General features: G+C 43.0%; 1 protein-coding gene and 1 non-coding gene across 2 annotated transcripts; one reads left to right on the top strand and one right to left on the bottom strand.

Moving 5' to 3' along the window:
- Nucleotides 1-812: 812 nt before the first annotated feature.
- Nucleotides 813-13,507, bottom strand: PIN1 (peptidylprolyl cis/trans isomerase, NIMA-interacting 1). The gene is made up of 4 exons (XM_072149428.1): nucleotides 13,317-13,507; nucleotides 9,217-9,417; nucleotides 6,432-6,542; nucleotides 813-1,503 (listed from the first exon to the last, which is right to left on the bottom strand). The coding sequence occupies exons 1-4, from the start codon at nucleotides 13,372-13,374 to the stop codon at nucleotides 1,394-1,396; spliced, it is 480 nt and encodes a 159-aa protein (XP_072005529.1). The 5' UTR covers nucleotides 13,375-13,507; the 3' UTR covers nucleotides 813-1,393.
- Nucleotides 13,508-13,685: 178 nt separating this feature from the next.
- TRNAE-CUC (transfer RNA glutamic acid (anticodon CUC)) lies at nucleotides 13,686-13,757 on the top strand. Its single transcript has one exon. It is a non-coding gene; the product is annotated as a tRNA-Glu (tRNA).
- Nucleotides 13,758-23,175: the final 9,418 nt, after the last annotated feature.

Here is a 23,175-nt window from a genome sequence, read left to right as displayed (position 1 = left end):
ATAAACAAGATATGTGCCTTCATCAACGTAGAGACAACAGTCTCAAGGTATGTTTGGTTCATAATACATGGAATAAAAAAGGTAGATTTTCTTTAAACATTGGACAAAGCCATATAGCAACATAATCCATGGAAAAAGTCCAAGTACTTGCACATGTGCCTTATCTGGACCACATGGTCCCACCAATGCTCACATTCTGAGATGGATGTTCTACAACAAAGAAAGGCCTCAATATTCAACTCCCATAAAATCCTGTTCAACAGAATAAAGAGAGGTTGCGTTTGCAATATTTCTTGAAACTACAAGCTATGCTTTGTGCAAGCAGTCCCCAGGTTACATACATGGTTCTGCATGTTTGTTCTTAAGTTGAATTTGTATGCAAGTCGGAACAAATATATTTTTTAGGAGCTACTTGAGCCAGAACTTTTTGTCCCTACGACAAATGGAGTTTCACAGTTTTGGGTTCATTTCGGAACATGGATTACCAATAAAGCTTCATTGAAGACACCTTTGGTAATGCTAAGAGTTGCTCCTTGTAGCACAGGGCTATAGTAATGTAAATTTCCAGCATCCACAGAACCGGAGAGGTCACAGGTGGCAGGGAAAAGCATTTGTAAATAAAAGTCATGTAAGTGGGGGACTGCCTAGATGGAGAAAGAAGAGCTGCGATAACACGAAAGGCCAAGGCAAGCCACACCATTTTTCAGCTTGATAGAATGCACAGCCATATTGTGGGCTTACTCGATTATATTCAACACTGTCCAAAATGTCTCTAAAAACAAGCAAGAAAATAGCCCACACTCCACCACAACTAGGTGACAGGAGCTTCTTTAATGGAATGGCTTGAGTTAATACATAAATCACATGCAATACTTAAGATACAATTCCATTGGGAAGCGCAAAGAATTCCAGCTGTAAATGATCGAAAATTGGATAAATCCTAGATGCTGGATCGTTATGGTAGATGTACACGCCAGAGCACCCAGCATGCAGGACCTTAAGCTATGCCGTGTATGTTGGAAGTGTTATAAACAAGATTATATTCACACAGTAAGTCTTTCTAGTAATCTATCTAGCTCCAACACATGAGGAGTTGTACATGTGACTGATGATATACGTAGCCCCAACCCTTCATGCAGATCCCTTGCAGTAAACAAATGCTCAACACTGATACGAGGCTGCCCAAAACTGCCGAGATCCGTTACGTGTAATGACGATTTAAAAAAAAAATCCCACTCAAATCTTCCAGAATGTTGAACAAGACCCCCAAAGTATTTAAAGCCTAGACTACCCCGTCCCACCTGTCCTGCTCTGCATCCACAACAACATCATCCGTCTCCAAAGCCCCAGATCCCTTCTACTAAAGGCTGGGGTAACCCCTACAAAACGGGAATCACTCAGTGCGAAGTATAATGTGGATGCCAGAATCTGTGAAAACTGGACCGCTCATCTCTCCAGGCCGCAGAGCAAAGGAGGCGTCTTCAAAGGGTTTCTGCATGTCACCTGTAAGACAGAGAGGGGATAAGATCACTCACATTCAATATCAGGACTATGTATAATTTGTGTCATGGCCACATCTCATAGCCAGACATGTCAAGTTTATAAATTGCAGCCTCTGGTGGTTATAAAGTGCATTACATGCAAAAAGTTCATTTAGAAGAGTCAGTCACCATAATCGTGATGCTTTACAATAACAATGGCCGCTGGTTACACAACTGCAAGTGAGGAATTGCCAAGGCTTGAGTCATCACCGAAGCTCATCCATAGATAGTACCCCTGCTACACCGAAAGACAGCAGTACAGACATTGAAATGCATTACAATGTCCAAGCTGCTATTGAGTGCCGAAGCAGGGACTCCTTGCATCAAATATCAAAATGATGCAAAGAATTTAGACCCCAGGACTGTGGTCAGTCCATGAGAGGACTCTGCAGAGTCTGCGAGCACAGATAGCGTGAAAGGGCTCCATTGTGGCTAACAGACTAAAATAATTGTAGTCATCCTGCACACACACAGTCCAATACCATGCCCCAGGACAGGGACTCGCTGCAGCCTAGAAGACCAAGACGCCCGAGTCCTGGTCCCTAAACATTATTCAGTCTATTAAATATGGCTGACATATGGGTCCATATATCAGGGAATGATATTTCCATCTGAAGACAACATGCTTGCCAAAATATGCCTGCGTTTCATCCAACCATGTTCATGCAGCCAGATCAGAATCATAACCCATGTGCCGGCTCTAGCTCCTGGACCAAACACCATGCAGGGAGCACCATCTACTGCGAGTCCCGATACATCCAGAAAATACAGACGTAACATCACATGCAACGGCCAAAAAAAAAGAAGATCCATCCAAGTACGAGAACACCGATTTAGGCCACTACCAATCGTCTAATATTTGGGAGAGCAGTCTTATTTAAACTGGGGCTGCAGAGACTGTTGCAGAGGAGCGAGTACTTTTCATTGGTAGCTTTAGGTTGAACAGTGTCGGAGATTCTTTGTGGCTGTAGGGTTGCACTTGTGTTAGGTTGTGGGATCAGGCAACCTAGGGTTAAAGTACCCTATGGATTCAGGAAAATAGAAAAAAAAAAAAACCCTTAAAAATTCAAATGACCTTTGCCTAGAATTAATAAGAAAAAAAAAAGAAAAAAAAATCTTAAGCAAGTTTGGTATCGCCGCTTCCCAAAAAGTCAGATCAAAACCGTCGCTCCTGGCGTTTAACCCCCGTAATGGAAAATAGCGCTCAAAATGTCAGAAATAACACTTTCGCCATTGTGCACCATAAAAATTGTTTTTTAATAAAAAAATGATAAAACCATAGGAGTCTTCAAAATAGTAGCAGTGAAAAAGTCATAGTTCTCAGAAGATGGCGAAATGAAGATTTTTTTTTTTTTAGTACAGGTTTTCATTTCTTTGAATGTATCAAAACACAATAAAACCTACATAAATGTAGTATCCCACCTGATCATACAGACCTAAAGAATAAAAGATATGTAATTTTGGGTGCACAGCAAAAGCCATAAAAAAAAATTAGGAAAGTTTTTTTTTTTTTTAATAGGCAGAGCATACTTGGCACAGGGGGCTGCTGACTATATACTAGGGGGCAGAGAGCTGGAGATATATATATATATAGCACCAAGTCACCTGGTCAGGCAGCATGTAGTACAGTGCAGGTGACCTGTGGTCCTGTGACCCGGCTTTCAGTGCAGAACAGTTATCTCGCACAGGGAAGCCGGGTCTCCGGCACCACAGAGAATTAGATGCCAGGGACAATACGAGTCTTGCTGCTCGCAGAAGGTTGAGTCCTGGAATTATGGAGGACATATGGTCTGCATTTCACAGACTGACCTGAACATAGCGATCTGAAACTGGCATCAACGTTAATTTATCAGAGAAAAAACCCTGCGTGGTCTCAAAAAGAGGAAGCTACGGTGTGAGGAGAGATTCCCCGGCCTATTCTATTCAGAAAACGTCCAGAAAATGTGGCATGTTAATTACAAGCTCATTAATAAATTACAAAATAATTAGTATCCAGACAGGCGCTCACAGAATATGTCCGCAGACTGACAGGAAATCAGACGTGTAGGGCTCCAAGGGGATACAGATTGAGGAGATGAAATATAAAAAGGAAATCTACCATCACAATCCATCATGATAAACCAGGGACACCAACTCATAGATCCCAGCGCCACGACTAGGCTCTAATATTTGTTATCCTCCTTGTAATCTTGGCAGCAGAGAGCACACAGTGTGGACGTTGGGGAGGGAGGTTTGGTACGAGCGCCTTCAGAATAGAACAGCCCGTAAATCTACAGCACAGAGGTGCTCTGGTAACACCCCCAGATCCCTTTAGGCTCATCAGCCTTTTAAAAGAGGATTTTAGAACAAAGCCATGGACAACAAATATAAGAAGATTACTACAGTCATGGTGCCTGGATCTAGGAGTAAGTGCTCCTGGTATATCATCATTGATTCCAACAGAAGATTAAAATAAATCTTTAAAGGGCACCTACCACCACAAATATACCTATAAAAGGCAGATCGGGTGGTAGGTGGATCAATGGGACGTGAGGATAGCCCTTTTAAGGGCTAATCCTCACGTCCCCGCACTTATTTAGTAACTTTTATGAGCCTTGTATTTAAATTTTCTTATGCGGCTACTGGGGCGTGGAGTAGCCACATCTGAGGTTACATGGCGCGGCTACTCCACACCCCAGTAGCCTCTTTCTCCTCCTACTCACCATCTTCAGCGCGCAGCTCCTCGTAGCTGCACGCCCTCGTCCGACGAATCTGCTGTATGCGCAGAACAGCAGGCCCGCGCCTGTGCAGCCCCGCCTTCGGAGCAGTGACCGTGCAGGCGCGGGCCTGCTGTTCTGCGCAGACGGACGATTCGTCGGACGAGGGCGTGCAGCTACGAGGAGCTGCGCGCCGAAGATGGTGAGGAGGAGGGGAAAAGAGGCTACCAGGAGTAGCCGCGCCATGTAACCTCAGATGCAGCTACTCCACGCCCCAGTAGCCGCATAAAAAAAATTTTACATACAAGGCTAATAAAACTTACTAAAAAAGTGCGGGGGATGTGAGGAGTAGCCCTTAAAAGGGCTATCCTCACGTCCCATTGATCCACCTACCACCCGATCTACCTTTATAGGTAGATTTGTGGTGGTAGGTTACCTTTAATTTCATGGTTGTTGACCGCACAGAGGGTTTCTTTTCTGAAGTAGTCTGTTCAGATTTATGCCCCATGGCATTATGTTTATGCCCTGAAAACGTCTTTCTATCGGTGATTTAATTAAAACACAGGTAAAAAAAAAAAAAATTATAATTTGACTATTGCAAATGTGTGAAGTAGAAAGATCCTCTGTAAAACACCCACAGAAGTGTAGCATTATGATGACGTATTATGACGTGTGCGCAGCATCTAATCTCAAATATATACCCTGGAGTTCCAGTATAAGCAGGTTGTCGGGTGATGCTGCAATGTCCTGATGTCCAGTTACTAGGTTTGTAAGCGAAGCCGCACAGAGGTTTAAGTTGGCGCGCATGCTATAGTGCCAGATTGCACCGATTTCTAAGTGGGTGCGCATGCTCAATACGGTGTACGGCACTTTTTTTTTTTTTTTTTTTTTTAAGATGTTACAAAGCGCATCCGCATTCAAAAACAGTTACATGATGCCAGACACTTATTGTGTAGATGGATCAAGTACCCACTTATAGTTGATCCTTTACTGCATATAGGGGACACTAAAAAGTCAGTTGGAGTTTAGGGTTTGGGATGGTTGCAGAGACAAAGGGGAAGTGATAAGTCAGGGATGCAAGATCCTTATGAAGAGACATTTGAAGTAGGAAATCCTCCAAAATTTCATGATCCTCAAGTCCAAATATGTGGAATTCAACGCCATCTAGTGGCAACCAATGTAAGTAACTAGATATCAGCATTAACTCACAAGTGAGCACTGATGAATTTAGAAAGTACAACAAATAGTAGAGCACCACATGGCAAACTTAATTTCTATATTGTGATAACCCTATGGTGATAAAATATTCTGACAATATATTTACATTCTCAGTAAACAGATTATTAAAGTGAGCTTTGACTCAAGAAATTAAAGCTAATATTTAGGAGCCAATCCACATTATATCCTAATCGTACAAAGCACATAGTACTAGAAAACTCATGAATTTTTCTTAGTGACCACATATAAAAATTATCTTTTATATTTAAAAATTCTTGAGCAGCAGGCGAAATACTCGTCCGAGCAACGAGCCGTTTTGAGTACGCTATTGCTCGATAACTTTGATAGAAGAGCAGGAGGCATCAGCTATTCTTGTCCTATAGAACGGGTCACCTCTAGTTATGGCATTTAGGAGATCCCATAAGAAGATCTGTATCTCGTTGATATTTGCAGCTCATAAATAGCTCATAAATAGATGGGTGTGGTACCTTTATTTCCAGGGAGAATAATTTGGTGGCCCCGCAGTTGGCACTCTTGCTATTTAGAGCAGAGTTACTCTAGTTTCCACATGCTACTTTGTTAACTAGATTGTGAGTCCTAATGGGGGCTGAGGAACGACAAGGAACTTTGTAAAGTGCTGTTAAAATATGTTGGCCACGAATATAAACTGAACGGTGGGAAGGTGATTACAAGTGATCTGAATAACCGCTTTAGGCTGGATTCACATAGCACGGCGGGCAAACGGCAGCGCGCGGGGAAAGAAGGCGAGCGCTACTCACCACCGCCCTTTCCATAGGGATACATGGCGCACGGCGCCGTATGCTGTGGTAGGATAGGACATGCACCGTACCGCTCCCGTAGGGGGTCATGCGTCCATTGCCGTCTATGGGGGACGTATATTGGACGTATATATATGTCCCCCATGCGGCAGTGTGAATGTTCGGAAACTGCAACGTATAAAAACCGGTCGACTTACCTCTCCCAAAGCTTCCCAAGTCGCCTCCGGCCTTAGCGGAACTGCAGTCACTAAACTGTGAGGCTAGCGCTTCAAAGTCCTCCTCTCCTGATTTGATTTTCTGTATATAACCTGAAAGAAAGATATACAAGTTATAGGCACAGTATATTGGTGGCTGCCTGACAGCTCCAACCTCTCTCTGCTTAGTTCTTAAAGATGGATATATTGCAGTTTACAACTAATCTTAAGTAAATTTTGTTTTGATTTAATTTGGTTATTTCTTAGAAAATATTTTAAAAGTAGATGTCTGGTACCCTGGGCATTTTTCATACAAGCATGTGGCTGGTTGGCTTCCAAAACATGGACGTTATACAGATCAGTGGTACTGGCTGACACTAGTCTAGCAGTCTTTGGACATTGGAGGTTTTGCTGTGCGACGATACTAATGAGCAGCTGAATCAGCATTCCCATTCATTGCCAATTCATTGGCAATGCACGCCTGTGCAGCCTCCAGCCCTCAGTAGTACTGAAAATGCCTTTGTTGATAAGGTGAAACGTTGCATGTTTTTCATGGTGGAATAAAAACACAAGATTTTTCACTATACGGAGTGCTGCTTCATCGCTTTCCTTAGTAGTACTGGGGAGTAATACTGCTTTGGATAAACTTATAGTATAGGGTTTCGTTTTTAAGCAGATCAGTCCATCAATAGTCAAGGTAGAAACAATTCATCTTATTATTTTGGTCACAAAAAGTCCAAAACAAAAATGGCAGGAAGTAAATAAGGTTCAGATACGCACAAAAATTTAGACAGTGAAGATGCAGTGCAAGTATAACATGGAGTCAATGGTCTATTACAATATCACAGCCAGAGAAGTCCAGCTGAAGTTTTCTGGGTTTTTAGTTTTCTTTGAATACCTACTTCAAAAGACAAACTACCAAACACAAACAAGTGCTGCTGCTACTCTGTCACAGTGCAGATGTAATAAGAACTACTGTACAAGGTGTCTGAGATTTCCATGTATCAAATAGGACACCATATTTAACCACTTGCAATTGTGTAGCAAGTTTTGCATTAGAAGGGTATTCTCATCTGGGCATTCACATTTAATTTAATTCATTTACACCTAAGTAAACATTTCTTCAACTGGGTGTTATTTAAAAAAAAAAAATGTTCCTGTGTGAAGATAATTTCTCATAAATGTAGCCATGTTGTCCCTTAGAAACGAAATGGCTTCCTCGGATACAACCTCACATTTTGACAGCAGTGGCCAGACATGCGCTATAGAGTCCTGCCTGACCTCAGCATTCATTACCACAGGACGGCTGAAGGATATGCAGTAACTCCCAGACATTTTTGTTTCTTTGTGCAATCCCTCCAGAAGAGGTGGTCGTATCCAAGGAGTTAGTCTTGTTTCTAAGGGACCATATCACTACATTTATGAGAAATTATCTTCACACAGGAACATTTTTTTTAATAACATCTAATTGAAGAAATGTTTATATATGGCAGATTAATGAAACTGAATGAATGTCCAGACGAGAATAACCCTTTAACCCCTTAACACTCTGCGCCGTAGCTCTACGGCGCAGAGGTATAAGGGATGTGTGCAGAGGGCTCACGGGCTGAGTCCTCTTCATACAAAGGTGGGGGTTTTTGCATAATGCATAAAACCCCCACCGCTAATAATCGCGGCTATTAACCCCCCGGCATTAAAAAGACGGCGGCGCGCGGGCGCCGCCATCTTTTTTTCGATTGCCACGCCCCCGAATGTCATCGGGGGGCGGCGATCGGTTGCCATGGTAGCCTCGTGTCTTCTTTTGACACGAGGCTATCTGGCAGCTGCAGATTCGTTACAATGAGCCAGTGGCTCATTGTAATGAATGTGCTGCAAAAATGCCATATATTGCAATACAGAAGTATTGCAGTATATGGTAGCAGCGATCTAACCATCTAAGGTTAATGTGAAAAAAAAAAAAAGTTTAAAAAATAAAAAAAAATAATAAAATATTAAAAATTCAAATCACCCCCCTTTCCCTAGAACTGATATAAAACATAATAAACAGTAAAAATCAAACATATTAGGTATCGCCGCGTCCCAAAATGCCCGATCTATCAAAATATAAAAACGGTTACGGCCGGCGGTGACCTCCGAGGCGGGAAATGGCGCCCAAATGTCCGAAATGCGACTTTTACACCTTTTTACATAAAATAAAAAATGAAATAAAAAAAATGATCAAAATGTCGCACAGACCTCAAAATGGTAGCAATGAAAACGTCGCCTCATTTCGCAAAAAATGACCCTTCACACATCTCCGTGCGCCAAAGTATGAAAAAGTTATTAGCGTCAGAAGATGGCAAAAAATTTTTTTTCTTTTTTGTACACATTCGTTTAATTTTTGAAAATGTATTAAAACACAATAAAACCTATATAAATTTGGTATCACCACGATCGCACCGAACCAAAGAATAAAGTAGGCGTGTTATTTGGAGCGAAGAGTGAAAGTCGTAAAAACTGAGCCCACAAGAACGTGACGTACGTGCGGTTTTTTTTTGCAATTTTTCCACATTTGGAATTTTTTTTCAGCTTCGCAGTACACGGGATGTTAAAATAAATAACATTACGGGAAAGTAAAATTTGTTACGCACAAAATAAGCCCTCACACAGGTCTGTACACTGAAAAATGAAAAAGTTATGGATTTTTTAAGTTGGAGAGCGAGAAATGAGCCGAAAAACCCTCCGTCCTTAAGGGGTTAAACTACTAGTCATTGCTGGTTACTTACTAGCTATTCCAGTGCTTACCTACCATTTATGAGCTCCAGAGCTTCGTCTTTGGTGCGTGTGATTTTATCTTGCCTCCACGATGAAGGACGCCTGGACTGGTTGTGCTTCACCAGCAGATGAGAACATCGTACCTTTGCCGGCTCACCTTGCCCATTTTTCCCGCTCGCCGAGGGCCGCTCCCACTGGCTGGCGTTAGTCATGTGGTTAAAATAGTATACACGTCCTGAAAAAACACAAAAAGGTGATCAAATTAAAGGCGCTTTCCAATTACTATGTAAACAAAAGATTTAAAGGGAACCTGTCACCAAGGACCTCATTTTTCACTAAAGACAGGATACTGAAGCCCATTACACCTGCAGTGTAAATCTGCCTTTCTGCATTTTCTAAGCATTTGCATTACAATATAATTGTGTGTTATAACTTACTGTTGCTCCATGACAAAATCCTGTAGTCACAGGGGCTGGACTTTGGTTTTCATGCATTTCAAAAAACAACATGTGACCTGTTTGAGCTGCAGGCTGTCTCCGTGTTTGTGCTCCTGTACAGCTTGTCCCCCCCCCCCCCCCGATGTCAGGCTGACCAGGCCTCTGTGACTAACCCAGGATTTTGTCATGCAGCAAGAGTAAGTTATATCACACAATTATATAGTAATGCAAATGCTTAGAAAAGGCAGATGTGCACTGCAGGTGTAATAAGCTTCTCCAACCTGTCTTTAGTGAAAAATGAGGTCCCTGGTGACAGGTTCCCTTTAAGCAGCTGTTTTTCAAGGTTTTTTTCCAGAATATGTTTCCCCCCCATTGCACAACACTAATAAGGAGCAACAGCATGGAGGACATTATAGAATACACAACACCTAATAAAAACTGCAACTATGCCTCTGCTCGTCTCTCAATCCCCTATGATCTACCCATAGAGATAACAACCAGGCCTGTGTAACAATCTTACGTTCCTCACCACCGCCACCTCCCCAACCATTTAAAATGGGTTTTTTGAACACCAAGCAGTAATTGGACAGTATCAGCTGGGACACCCCCCCCCCCCATATAACAGGCAGATGGCAATTTACTAACATTTTAGGTGAAACTGTACAATACAGTATTGCAATTACATAGAGAATGCAATAATTGTATTTAGGAAATTGCACAGAAGAAAAAAAAAAATCCAGTTTATCATAATTGTAGATTAGGAAAATTTATATTGAAAAGCCAGTGTAGTACAAGAGCCATAGGTAGAAGAGATAAGCGAAAACCCATCTAAAAATTTGTATGGAGACGCCCCACATGTGGACGTTAATTGTAGCATGGGCGCACAGGGAAGGAGCGCCCTGCAGCTGACAAGTTTTATCCTTTAGAACTTTATGAATATTAGTTTCTTCATTGGCCCCTTTTGTAGGCTATAAAAATGTTAGTTTTTCTGTTAGTGGGGCCATGTGTGGGCAATTTTTTGCAGGAGGAGATGCATTTTCCAGTGACACCATTTGAAGGTTACTACGCCCTAATGTGGTATTGTGGAAACCAGTAACTTTTTTGGGGCGCGTGGAGGAGTAGTTTTTTTCCGGTGTACACCGTACAGCCTAATAAAACATCTTATTTTTATTCTATGGGTCAAAGGGATTAAGGAGATTCCATAATTCAACATTTTTTTTCTTATGTTTTACAAAATTTCTCACAATAAAACCTAATATTGTGGTGTTTTTGCATCACCGTCTTTCAAGTGGCTTAACACCTTGTCTATAGAGCTGTTTATTTTTTTAATCACTTTTGTTCCTACTTCATCCCACAAAAAAAATAAGCAAAAATCAAAATTGTTGGTGGGGTTTTAAGTTTTTTTTTTTTAACCGCTGTTCATTGTGTGGATTCAATAATTTTTATTCAACGGGTTGTTATACACACGGTTATACTATATGATTTACTATATGTTATGATTTTGACCACATTATACAACATTGTGTTAATAGGTAGAATGGTGGGTCCAACAGCATGACCTCCAAACAGCTTCTGTCAAAACCTTTTCATTTTTTGTGCAGTTCCAAATAGTTAATGAAGTGTCGCTTTAAAATAGCGCTGAGAGCAGTTGCCTGGGAATGCAGGAAGATTTGGCGGATTTGGTCCTGTTTGGTGAACTCTGTCCTGGGGCAATGGCCCGAGTGCCCACAGAAAAGTTCTGAGTGCCACCTCTGGCACCCGTGCCATAGGTTCGCCACCACTGCCCTATGTTTTATGATGCCAGTTCAGCTCCGATTACCAGCTGAGCAGAGCGCTAAGAGGTTAAAGGGGGTGGTCCCAAAGTAACGGAACAAACCCAAGACGCAGATAAACTTTCAGATATATACACCGCTCTCTACTATTCCAAGCTATCTGTGTATTTTTCTGTAGCACGGGGCTCTCTGTGACAAGTGGGGTACATTTATCTCAAGTCTGGAAACAGGCGTCTTTATTTTCAGGTTTTTGATTTAGGTGGTTGAAATATATACATTTTGTCCGTTTTTAAGGGGGTTTTTTTTTTGTGCAGAAGGTCACCAATTTTTAAGCTAAAAGTACCGCCCATGCTATAGTTGGCAGACAAAATTCGCCCTGGCATACATACAGGTTTGTATCGCCGTCATACTTGTACTGCCATAATAATGTGAACAGGAAGCCAAGTGAAAGGCCGTCTACAAAATTTAACCGGAGCTACACAAATCCAGTGTGTACAAGCGCAATGCAGGTCTGACAGTCCACAGACACGGCATGCGGAATCACCTACAATATCAGATGTGTGGGAATCATCCTGTATGTTTCAGCCTCATCTTACGTGCCCAATCCATAAATTGTCTAGACGAATCCATAAAATTTACGCCAGGGACCAAAAATCTGTCGGTCTGTTTGGCATGAGGCCACTCCCTTTTATCAAACTAGACATAGGAGTGCTAGAAAACTGGCTAAAAACCTTTATAAATGTGATTTTTTATTTCAGAGCAGACTCTGGTCATATTAATAAAACTACCCAAATTATTCAATTATTTTCCAGTGCACTGTTATTTTATTAGGGCAGGGGTGGCGAACCTGTGGCAAAGATGCCTAAGGTGGTACTCAGCCATAACTGTGGGCACCCAGGTCATTGCTGAAGAGGGTTCAAGGCATCTTCCTGCAGTCCCAGGACTTGCTGCGCTCAGCACTGTCATTGTGACAGTCGCTGTGGGGACTACAGGAGGAGTGGGAAGGTGTGGACACATCTGGATCATCATTGTAACTTCGAGCCCAACAGTTCTTACTGTTCAGGAGACCCTGGAGAGAAGCTGCAATGAACATCCAAATTTTTCCAACTTTCTTCTGTATTGGTGTCCTCTGGCTGCTGATACAATCGAAAGCTGTGACAGAGCAGGAAGCAGTAAGTTACTACGTAAAGTGCGACATATTAGTGAGTTTTGGTTGTAGTTTGCACTCTAGGTCTCGGTAAGGTCCGCCATCACCGATATAGGACCATAAGTCCTTCCTGACACATGAATGGGGGGGGGGGGGTGTCCCTTTTCGTAACTGAATGAGGATCAAGTGTAGCGCGCATCGTCTATCCCTCCAGGCAAAGTCCCTAGGAGATGCGGACGATGTCTGGCGACCGTCGCCAATACGGATGCTAATTGGAGGAGGATGCGTGAAAAGTTAAACTTTGAGGGGGTGGAGTCAGTTTTCCCACTAAAGAAAAACTCCCTAAATGGGGTGGAAATATATGTAAATTATGAGGTTTTGTCGTACACACATCGCTCTATAGAGCAGCGCCGAATCGGTTGTACGAAAACCCATTGGCTTGCGCTCAGAAGTCGCCTGTGAAGCGCCGCTTGCTCTACGTTATTTCCCCTCAGGTCACTTTTATATAGACAAATCCTGGTGGAGCTCGGGTTTGGCGCATTATAGCAGCCAACAGCAGGTAATCGTGCGCGTCACATATCGAAAGTCGCCACAATGTGACGAAAACTTACACCAAACCCCCCAGACATGGCAGGTGAGGAGAGGAGCTGCACAACAAATGAATGAGCCCCTCAGTGCCAGGAAGCTGCCGGTGCCGCTATAAAGCCTGCGCCCAGCGCCATAACCCGAGCAGCAGCAGCCGCGCCGTGTGACGTCACCAGCGCCTCGTCTCCATTACCAGAGCTGCGGCTCATCCGCTTCTCCCATCCGGGCGGCAGCTTCTCCTCGTCCGCCATCTTGACTCCTGCGTCAGGCTGTGCCCCGCCCTCTATGACGCCACAGCTAGACCGCCGCTTGCTATTGGCTGTTCATCGCTGAGGCACGGACCGTGACGGATCTGTGTGGACGGTCGTTTAGAGGCGGACATCGTAATGACAGCGCGAGAAGCAAAGGGCGGGAGAAAACCGACCAATCAGTGATGTGAGTACAGAGCGTGTGGAGAAAGAGGGCGGGTCACTCAGAAGTGCGCATTGTCAGGAGAATTGCGCCTGCGCAGCACACACTGCCTCTCGCGTCATAGTTTTCACATCTATCGTGAGTGTCAGGTTCCCTGGTGGTCTAGTGGTTAGGATTCGGCGCTCTCACCGCCGCGGCCCGGGTTCGATTCCCGGTCAGGGAAACAACTGTTTTTGTTATTTAAACATTTATTTTCTGAGGTAAATGTTAAAGATTTTTGGAAGATATTGTATTTCTAGTCACTTTTTTTCTCAGTGCATATAGAATTTGGTTTATAAAGATATGTTGATTCCTTTTTTGATAAACCGCCACAGATTTGCTTTTGTTTTTTTTGCTTTTGTTTTTTTGTTTTTTATTATTTCAACATTTATTTTCTGAGGTAAATGTTAAAGATTTTTGGAAGAAATTGTATTTATAGTCACTTTTTTTCTCAGTTTATACTTATACCCATATACCCAAATGCAGGAAATTGGTTTATAAAGATATGTTAATTCCTTTTTTTGATTAACCACCACAGATTTGGTGTGATCTGTGATGAAACCACCCATAACCTTTGATGTAGCCCCCCTGGCACCAATATGTGGTCTCATAATAGGGCACAAATTTTTTTTTCGTGTGGAGCTACCAAAAAGAAGGGGATTCCCATATTCCCAGGCCCGGCATACCTCCCAACTTATCTGATGGAAAAAGAGGAGCACAAGATGCGGCTTCTGCCCCACACAGTTACACCTTCCAACTTTTGGGCTAGAGACAGCTCTGTTTGTTGGAATCTATGATCTTTAACCTGCTTTTGTTCTAGGGAATAGGTCAGCCACCCAGCAACATTTACCGGGTCCCAGCAGCTGCCTCCTGTAGATTCCGTTGGCACATGAAAAGTGACCACTGCGGCGTTCCTTAGCCTGAGTCTTCGATCCTATTGCAATAGAATTGTAATCGTTTTAGTTTCCTCAGAGACACTACTAGGATACCTAAAACTTCTATTCTGTTGCTGGGTGGCTGACCTATTCCCTAGAGCAAATGCAGTTTGCAGATCATAGATTCCTGTAAACTCAGCCACCGAGCACCAGCAAGTGGGTAGATTAGCACATGTTTCCTGTTCGGAAGGTCTCTAATAATGTTTTACAAATTATGTTTGGAAGACCATCTATCTGCTGTCAGTATCGTGTCCAACGGTACCTCCTTTGCGAATGCTTTGGTTGCGGCAGCACCTCTGTCTGAATGTGCCCTGAAGATGTCGATGTCTATATCTGTTTTAGGCTATATTCACACTAACATGTGCCCGCCGTACTGTAGCCGACGGGCACACGTCGGTGCCGGGGAGAGGAGGAGGAGGTGAGGGACACTCACCCCCGCCCCTCTCCTTAGAGAAACATGGGGCACGGCGATGTATTCTGGGGAAAGATAGGACATGTCCTATCTTTCTCCCAGCTACGGAATGTTATGATGATGCAAGCCGACACATGGGACCAAAGTCTAAGTGGCACCCAGAGCCTGCTGCAAAGCGGGTTGGACTTGCTGCGGCGTGGTCCAACCAAGTTGTTTCACAGATGCGACTTTGTCCGCTGTGACAGCCAAGAAACAGAAGGCAGGTTGGTGGTTGGGGACATTCAGGAGGTCAGGACAGTTGGCACAGGAGCAAAGCAGAAGGTCAGGGCTGGCAGCGAAGGAGCGTAAACAGGAACAGGTCTTGGGTCAGAACGGGAAATCAGTACACAAGCACAGGGGAACAATACTAGCTTTCTCAAAGGCATATAGCAAAAAGATCCGTCAGGGCATGCTGTAAGAAGCCGTTTTTTAACAATTTCCTGGAAGTGGCCAGCACCAATCAGCGGTGACCGCGCCCTTTAAATCTTCGTGAGCCTAGGAGTTGGGGACGCGTGCACACAGCTGCGGGAGCCAGAACATGGACAGGTGAGAGGGCACTGTGCTGGTGGGGCACGGGTAAGCCCAGGACCCACGATATGGGTTGCAGGAGCATCTATGACACACTGCAGCCACAGATGGAGAAGAATTAATTTCTTATCTCAATGCCTAGAAAAATTCTGACCCCGACTGCCGTGATATACTGTAGATAAAATTTCCTGCAACAGTAGGGTGGGCCCCCAGAATTAATTTCACTGGTGGGCCCTAAGCACCCTAGTCCAACCCTGCTCGTTGCCCTTAATTCTAACATGTTTATGTGAAACCTTTTTTTCCAAGTCTGACAAGATGCCCCTTATTGCACCTTTCGCTGAAAAGGCTCCCCAACCTGTGAAGGAGGTGTCTAATGTTATAACCAGATCCGCCTGAGGTATTCTAATTAATGAGGGAGGAAAAGCTGGAAGTTCCTCCCATCTCTGCAACTCTCCTCTATCTGGGTGAGTGAGTCTCCTCCCTATGCTCCATTCTATCCCTCTCCATAAATGGGAACATAACCACATTTGGTTGGAGCTAGCTTGAACCCAGGTTACATAGCTATGAATCTTCTGACTAAACTTGCCATCTTCCTCAGTGTAATGCCCGGCTTTCGGCAAACCTGTCCTGCCAGCCTATGGACCTCTACCTAGTTTTCTCTGGATACCCTCAGGTGAAATAAGTGTGTGTTTATGTGAAACCCTAATAATATAAGGCACTGGGTAGGTGGAAACCCGCCCTCCTTGACAAGTCTAATGTTGTGTTTCTGTGAACAGTGAACTAAAGCGGATCTAAATGGAAAATTTGTAAATCTTCCAAATATACTATGCATAGGATGCCTTGAAACCTCAAGTGTGTTACGGGTTTTAACAGTTGTGTGCATGTATATGGAGCGTGATAAAAGTGGTCTTTTCAATAGAACTGAAGTAACCTTTTGTGTTTTGGGGCAATTGAGATTGTATGGAAAGCGTCTATTAGGTCTATTTTTTATAGGAACATGTCTTTCTCTAATAAAAGCCTCTGTCAGGATCAGTGGTAGTGGATCCTCTGTACCACCACGGACGATGACGGAAGCCGACACCTGGGATATGCAGGAAATAAGAAGCTGTGGTGTGGTGCAGGGAGGAGAAGATGAGCCAGGAGAGGATTTATTTATTTTATTTTTTGCCTGCTCTGGGGATATCCAGTATTTTAGTCTGTTCAGGAATCTTATTATCTACTATGGGATTCTCCGGTATTTGTTCTGAGGGTCTCACATGTTAGTAGTTTTGTGTTCCTTGGGTTTCCAGTATATTAAGCCGATTTTTTCCGATCTGGAAATGCTCTACTAAAAACGGCCCAAAAATGGTTTAAAAACGCCACGTGTGTGTCTTCACCCTAAGGGATATCCAATGCGCTACTAACCAAGTTATCTCATATAAAGACAATATTGGAAATATTAGCATATATGGCTTAAGTATTGTACTGTAGCTAATTAAAAGTAAAAAGAGTAATTTTGGTGAAATTTCACAAATATTGTGTTAGAAATATCTAGGGCTGATAAGGTTTTATTTATAAGTTGCAAACGTTTGACTAAAATACACTTAATCTGCAGTCACACGTTCCGCTAGGTGTCCGTTCATAACGCTACACTAGCGCACAGAAGGCGGTCCTCGACCCAAATGCACATGTGTTTCCAGGGAAACGCATGCGATCGGCTTATCAATCGCATGCGTTCCCCTAAAAACGCATGTGCGTTCGGGCCGAGGACCGCCCCCTGTGCGCCAGAAGTCGCGTTATGAACAAACGCCTAACGGAACTTGTGACCGGGGACTTACAGTGCTTTAGTAGTGTTTGTTTGGACTATATGTAGAAAACTCAAAGCGTTTCCACAACTTTGCCCATTAGTGCATATTATACAGCACTCTCTTCATCAATTGAAGTATTAGACAACACCCCTTGAAGATTGTGAAGGACCTTTCCTGATGCGGTGAGGTCCAGTACAAGCACCGTGCAGTGCACCATGAACACGCCAGTCTTCTTGGGACTCACACACCACCGTCAGACAGAATCAAAGTGGTGCAAGACTAATACATCCAATACACAGATGGTGATCTCCACCGAATGAACCTTCAATAAGCTGATTTCTGTCTCTTATAACAGCCTCATATACATGCATGATTGGCTTGGTTTGAGTATGCATGTGTCATTTGGCACAGCAGTGTCAGAACTTAAGTATTGGGCAATTGAAATCCAGCTTACCTAATATTTATCTACCCCTATCTACTATAAGGGAAATGAGAGTTTGAAGACCCTATACTATTAGATGGTCATCTGAACTTTCCATAAATGTTGGATTCAGATAATTATTATCTATGTATATAGGAGCCAAATGTAATCTAATGTAAGCTCCAAACACACAGTGCAAGATATACAGGCAGTCCGTGGGAATGGAATAGACTTAAAGTTTCAGTCCAGGAGAAAAACGTCTTTACCTGATTGCGTTTCACAGGAGCCTATAATGTGAAAGAAACACATTTCACCGTAGTGCTGCTCTCATCATGAATGTCAATTTATACTTTACTTATAATGGCTTTTATATTTATTCCATGATGCACCAAGAGAGAATCACATATAGGTGCAGACTGCACCAGCTGGGGGTCAGTGTAATAATCCTCACAATATTCTTCTACAAAATTGTATACAGTTAGGAGACTACATTATTACCTCCATCATTATTGCTGTATGTCAAAACCTCTCTGATAATCAGCAGTAGCTGAAGAGCCTGTGTGGCCCGGGCTGGGATGAGGTGTAGGCAGAGGTAGGCAATGGCCTAGGGCAGTGATTTTCAACCTGTGTGACACATGGTTGAGTGTGCCGCGGGGAAAGTTCCCCGAACTATGGTGCCCCTGTGTAGCGCTGCCGCCGCGCCCCCGTGTTTCTGCCCCCATACTTACCTACAAGCCCCGCGTCGGCGATCCGCCCATCTTCTGTAGCTCCTGCATTGCCCGGCCCATGTCACGTGACTGACACGACCTGACGTCAGGTCGCGTAAGTCACGTGACCAGAGGCGCGCTAGGGGCTCTTAATTAGTAAAGGGAGGCCGCTAGGGGCTCTTAGTTAGTAAAGGGAGGCCGCTAGGGGCTCTTAATTAGTAAAGGGAGGCCGCTAGGGGCTCTTAATTAGTAAAGGGAGGCCGCTAGGGGCTCTTAATTAGTAAAGGGAGGCTGCTAGGGGCTCTTAATTAGTAAAGGGAGGCCGCTAGGGGCTCTTAATTAGTAAAGGGAGGCCGCTAGAGGTTTTTATTAGTAAAGGGAGGCCGCTAGGGGTTTTTTATTAGTAAAGGGAGGCCGCTAGGGTTTTTTTATTAGTAAAGGGAGGCCGCTAGAGGTTTTTTTATTAGTAAAGGGAGGCAGCTAGAGGTTTTTTTATTAGTAAAGGGAGGCCGCTAGGGGTTTTTTTTATTAGTAAAGGGAGGCCTTTTATGACTGTTTTAGTGTCATTTTGTGCTATTTTGGTTGGTGGTGTGCCCCAGGATTTTCTAAGTATAAAAAGTGTGCCGCGGCTCAAAAAAGGTTGAAAATCACTGGCCTAGGGCACTACTTCTGCTCTTCCTTAGTGGGCAGAATTTTGTTTTGGAGGAAAAAATAAACCCTTACGTCTCTCAATGATGTCCTACTTTCTACAGCTCTGCTTGCATTATTAGCAGATGTGTTGGGGCAGTCACAGCTATGGTTGCACTGATACCAAAATTTTGAGTGCACTACCGATACCGATATGTTAAAAAAAAAAAGCATAATGTAGTGATATATAGAGAGATCTCTGAGAAGATTGGGTACTTGGTCCCTAAAAGATTCACTGTAGAGACTGTAGAGGCTTTGTATCACTGTGGCATGGTAGAGTGTGGAGGTTATGAGTACAAATTCCTGGCTGAGCTAAAAAAATATTTCATTGAAATAATTTAGAAACCGTGGGGAACATTTATCAGCATATGATAGCATCCAGGGAGGGTTGTAAGGGAGTTAAAATACACTGAGGGTGATGCCCATGCTTAGCCGGTCCATTCACGATTCCGCGGCAAGTTGTCCGGTGTTGATTCGGAGTTTGCCGGGATACACTAAGGTCGTGTGCCCGATATCCACTGGGTGTTGCTGCTGCGCTGGGGTCCGCCAAGATCCGCCGGAGTTCACCATCCTCTTCCTGGTGCATGTAAGTGCGTGTCAAGTGACACATTTTTCTTTTAAATACTGCGGCTTATCCAAATCCATCGGGTTTTCCGGCCACACCCCGGATTTCCGTCGCGTGAAACCCGGCGCCGATGCAACACAATCTGATCGCGTGCACCAAAAACCCAGGGAAAACGGCACAAACCGGTAATTTTCTGGAAACCCGACGAAAATGAGCGATTCGGGCCCTTAGTAAATGAGCCCCAATGAGTCTCGGGTTGCCTCAGTGCTCTTTGATTCTGTAACAAAACGGAATCAAAACGCTAATGTCCTTAAGGTCACTACCTCACATTGGTGGGGGAGGAGGGCAGTTCTCCCTCTGCCTAGTGGTATGAAAGAGCTCCTGTAAGAGCTATGTGATTTTAATCAAGCGCCCTCAGGGCGCGTTCACACGTTGCGTTTTGACCTGCGTTTTCATTGCGTTTGAAACGCATATACAACAGCTGAGAAGGGGCGATTCGCCTAATTACATCACTGTTAACATTTTCGTTTACAAAACGCATAGTAAACGCGATGTTAACGCATGCGTTTTGTTAACGCATGTGTTTTGTTAACTCATGCGTTAACATTGCGTTTACAAACGTAAACGGTAATGTAATTAGGCAAATCACCTCTCATCAGCTGTTGTATATGCGTTTCAAACGCAATGAAAACGCGACAAAAAGTGACTGTTTGAATGCACTCTAAATGATAATAATAAGATAGAACCAACTTTTTTACATACATGAGAAAAAAGTTATATAACACACAAAAAAAATCTTTATGGTGTATTTTAAAAGCCAAAACAGCAGAATTGTAGTAGGTAGTAAAAATAGAACCACTCCACTTGCAGGTTAGGCCCACGGCACATGGGGCATTTTGACCCTGTTTTTTGGACGTTTTTAAGCAGTCAGTTAAAAAAACGCATGCGTTTTTGATTGGTTTTACCAATTATCTTAATTAAAAAGGCCCCAAAACGGGTTCAAAATGCCACGTGTGCCGCTGGCCTAAGGGTGATGCCACACATGGCGTTTTGAACCAGTTTTTGGTCCGTTTTTAAGCAGTCTGTTAAAAAACGCATGCGTTTTTTGAAAAAGCATCCATTTTTGACAGGTTTTACCAATTATCTTAATTTAAACTGGTCATAAACAGAAGCGTTTAAAAAAAAAAAAACAGACTTTTTGGACGGACTGCTTAAAAACGGACCAAAAACGGGTTCAAAACGCCATGTGTGGCACCAGCCTTAGAGGGAGTGTAGATGCAGAATGTGCTAAAAAAGAAGAGAAACATCAAGGTGTACAATAGATGAATGGAAACCCTCAGCTATGCTTATTGCTGGGACAATGAGACCGTGTTCACACGTTGCATTTCAAACTGCATTGCAATCAAATGAACTGAACAGGTGAATCACATGAACAGGTTTCCCTTTCAAAATTATATTCTACTGTTCAGTTCATGTCTTTTACCAATTAAACTTACTAAACTGTACCTAAAACTGCTTAAAAACTAGTTGTAATGCAGTTTGCAATGCAACGTAGGAACATGGCCTCAGGGTGCATTCACACATTGGGGGTCATTTACTAAGGCGTTTCCGCCAGTTTTGTGGCGCTCTCACCACATGTTCTGCTCTCCTACCTATTTATTAGCTGTCGGGGACAGAAAAAATGACTTTTTCCGTCTGCTCCGACTCTTCTCCGAAAAGGGGCGTGGCTTTGGCGGAGTGGAAACTCAGACAGAATTAATATGTGTCACAGCCATTTTTGGGCGCTGTAAACTGGCGGAAAGTAGACCAAAAGAAAACTGGTCTAGCAGGGACTGTTGGACACATTTCTGGTGCTTAGGACAGATTTTGGTCCCAGGGACAGAAAATGGGCTCGGGGACAGAAAATGGGCTCGGGGACAGAAATGTCTCTGCACAGCTCTACAATATTAAATGTGTATGTTCTTTCCGAGAGCAGGTCGGTAACAAAGCCAATGCAGACACCGACACTCTAATAAATGTCCCCCATTAGGTTTTTCAGATGCATTTTCTGATGTCCAAACCTGGAGTGAAGTGAAAAGAAAAAAAAAAAAAGAAGAGCTGCATCACACAATGATATGCCCTCACTCATTATGATCCACACCTGCTTGTAGCTTCAAAAACTGCATCTGAAAAATGCAAAGTGTGAATGTGGCCTCAGTGTGCATTCTATGCAGGAAATGGTGTTGGTAATGTGTATGTTAGATCTTAGAAGTATGGGAGAGATACATATATAATGTATGTCATTAATCACTACATTGTGTGACTTTTAAAGGGGGTGACACACATGGTGTTTTTGGGCTGTTTTTAGTTAGTGTGTTTTCAGATCATAAAAAAATTGAATGTGTTCAAAAACACATCCGTTTTTTACAGGTTTGACCAATTATCTTAAATCAAACTGGTCAAAAAACGCATGCGTTTAAAAAAAAAATAAAAAAGTGGCCCAAAAACGGCCTAAAAACACCATGTGTGTCACCACCCGAAGGCTGTCTTCAAAGATGGTGCTTAATTGGCATTTAAAAATGCAATTGGTAGAGGCTTGGCTCGATTTTACATGCATTCCCACTGAAACGTATGAGGCTGTGGATACACGTGGTGTTTTGAACACGTTTTTGGCCCGTTTTTAAGCATCTGTTTTTAGTCAGTTTTAATTAAGATAATTGGAAAACTTGTCAAAAATGGATGACGGACTGCTTAAAAACGGGTTAAAAACGCCACGTGTGACTACAGCCTGAGATGGGGAACAAGCACAATGTTGGATATTTAGCTTTCATTTTTAAACAGGAGTTTTCAACATGAAAGCTGTTCTATGATTGTTTTCCATGAGTTACTTAAACAGTTTTGCTCTTGATAAATGAGGCCTGATGTGTCTTCAATGTAACCTATGCTAAATATGTGGTGCTCTTTCCCTTTTGCTTGTGTTTTCAGTGGGAACACATAGGGGCACATGTATCTTTAGTCTTGGCTTGTCTGCTAGTCCTATATATTTTAGTGGTTTTTCCTTATTTATAAATATATACGAGGACACCTTTATAACAGCTTGTATTCTGTTACTCATCGCATGTGTTCCATGGAAATGCATATGTGATTAGGCTGAGGTCTTTTCCTATGCGCTTATGTTGCATTTCTTAACGTTAGCGTTTTGAGGAGAGGTGATTTGTTTAATTACATGCCAGTAATGCAATTAGGCAAATCACCACTCCTAAGATTTAGTAGTGTGTGAACATGGCCTTAGGGAGCACTGTAGAAAACAAGACAATGTTGAGCTTTGATGAGAGACTTTCTTAGGGCCAAAAAAGTTACAAAAGTGCACTTGTGCCATTAAAAGTTCTAAAAAAGCAAGAAAAAGCCAAAAGGTAGATACATGTGCCCCATAGGCTACATTTAGCTATTCATGTTTTTTGATGCAAAAGCAGGTGTTGGTCAGAATGGGTGAGAACATATGCATATATACACTATATATGAACACATTTGGTTACACAGTA

Source organism: Engystomops pustulosus, chromosome 4 (genome assembly GCF_040894005.1).
Source record: "Engystomops pustulosus chromosome 4, aEngPut4.maternal, whole genome shotgun sequence".
In the NCBI taxonomy this organism is placed as follows: Eukaryota; Metazoa; Chordata; class Amphibia; order Anura; family Leptodactylidae; genus Engystomops; species Engystomops pustulosus.
This window is presented reverse-complemented; position numbering and strand designations above follow the sequence as displayed.

What these genes read in the sequence shown, in the direction of transcription:
- PIN1 (XM_072149428.1), bottom strand. Translation starts at nt 13,374, where the DNA reads ATGGCGGACGAGGAGAAGCTGCCGCCCGGATGGGAGAAGCGGATGAGC. An exon ending in GCGGATGAGCCGCAGCTCTG is followed by an intron (nt 9,418 to 13,316) that starts GTAATGGAGACG and finishes GTGTTTTTTCAG; the next exon opens with GACGTGTATACTATTTTAAC. An exon ending in CTTGGGAAGCTTTGGGAGAG is followed by an intron (nt 1,504 to 6,431) that starts GTAAGTCGACCG and finishes TCTGTCTTACAG; the next exon opens with GTGACATGCAGAAACCCTTT.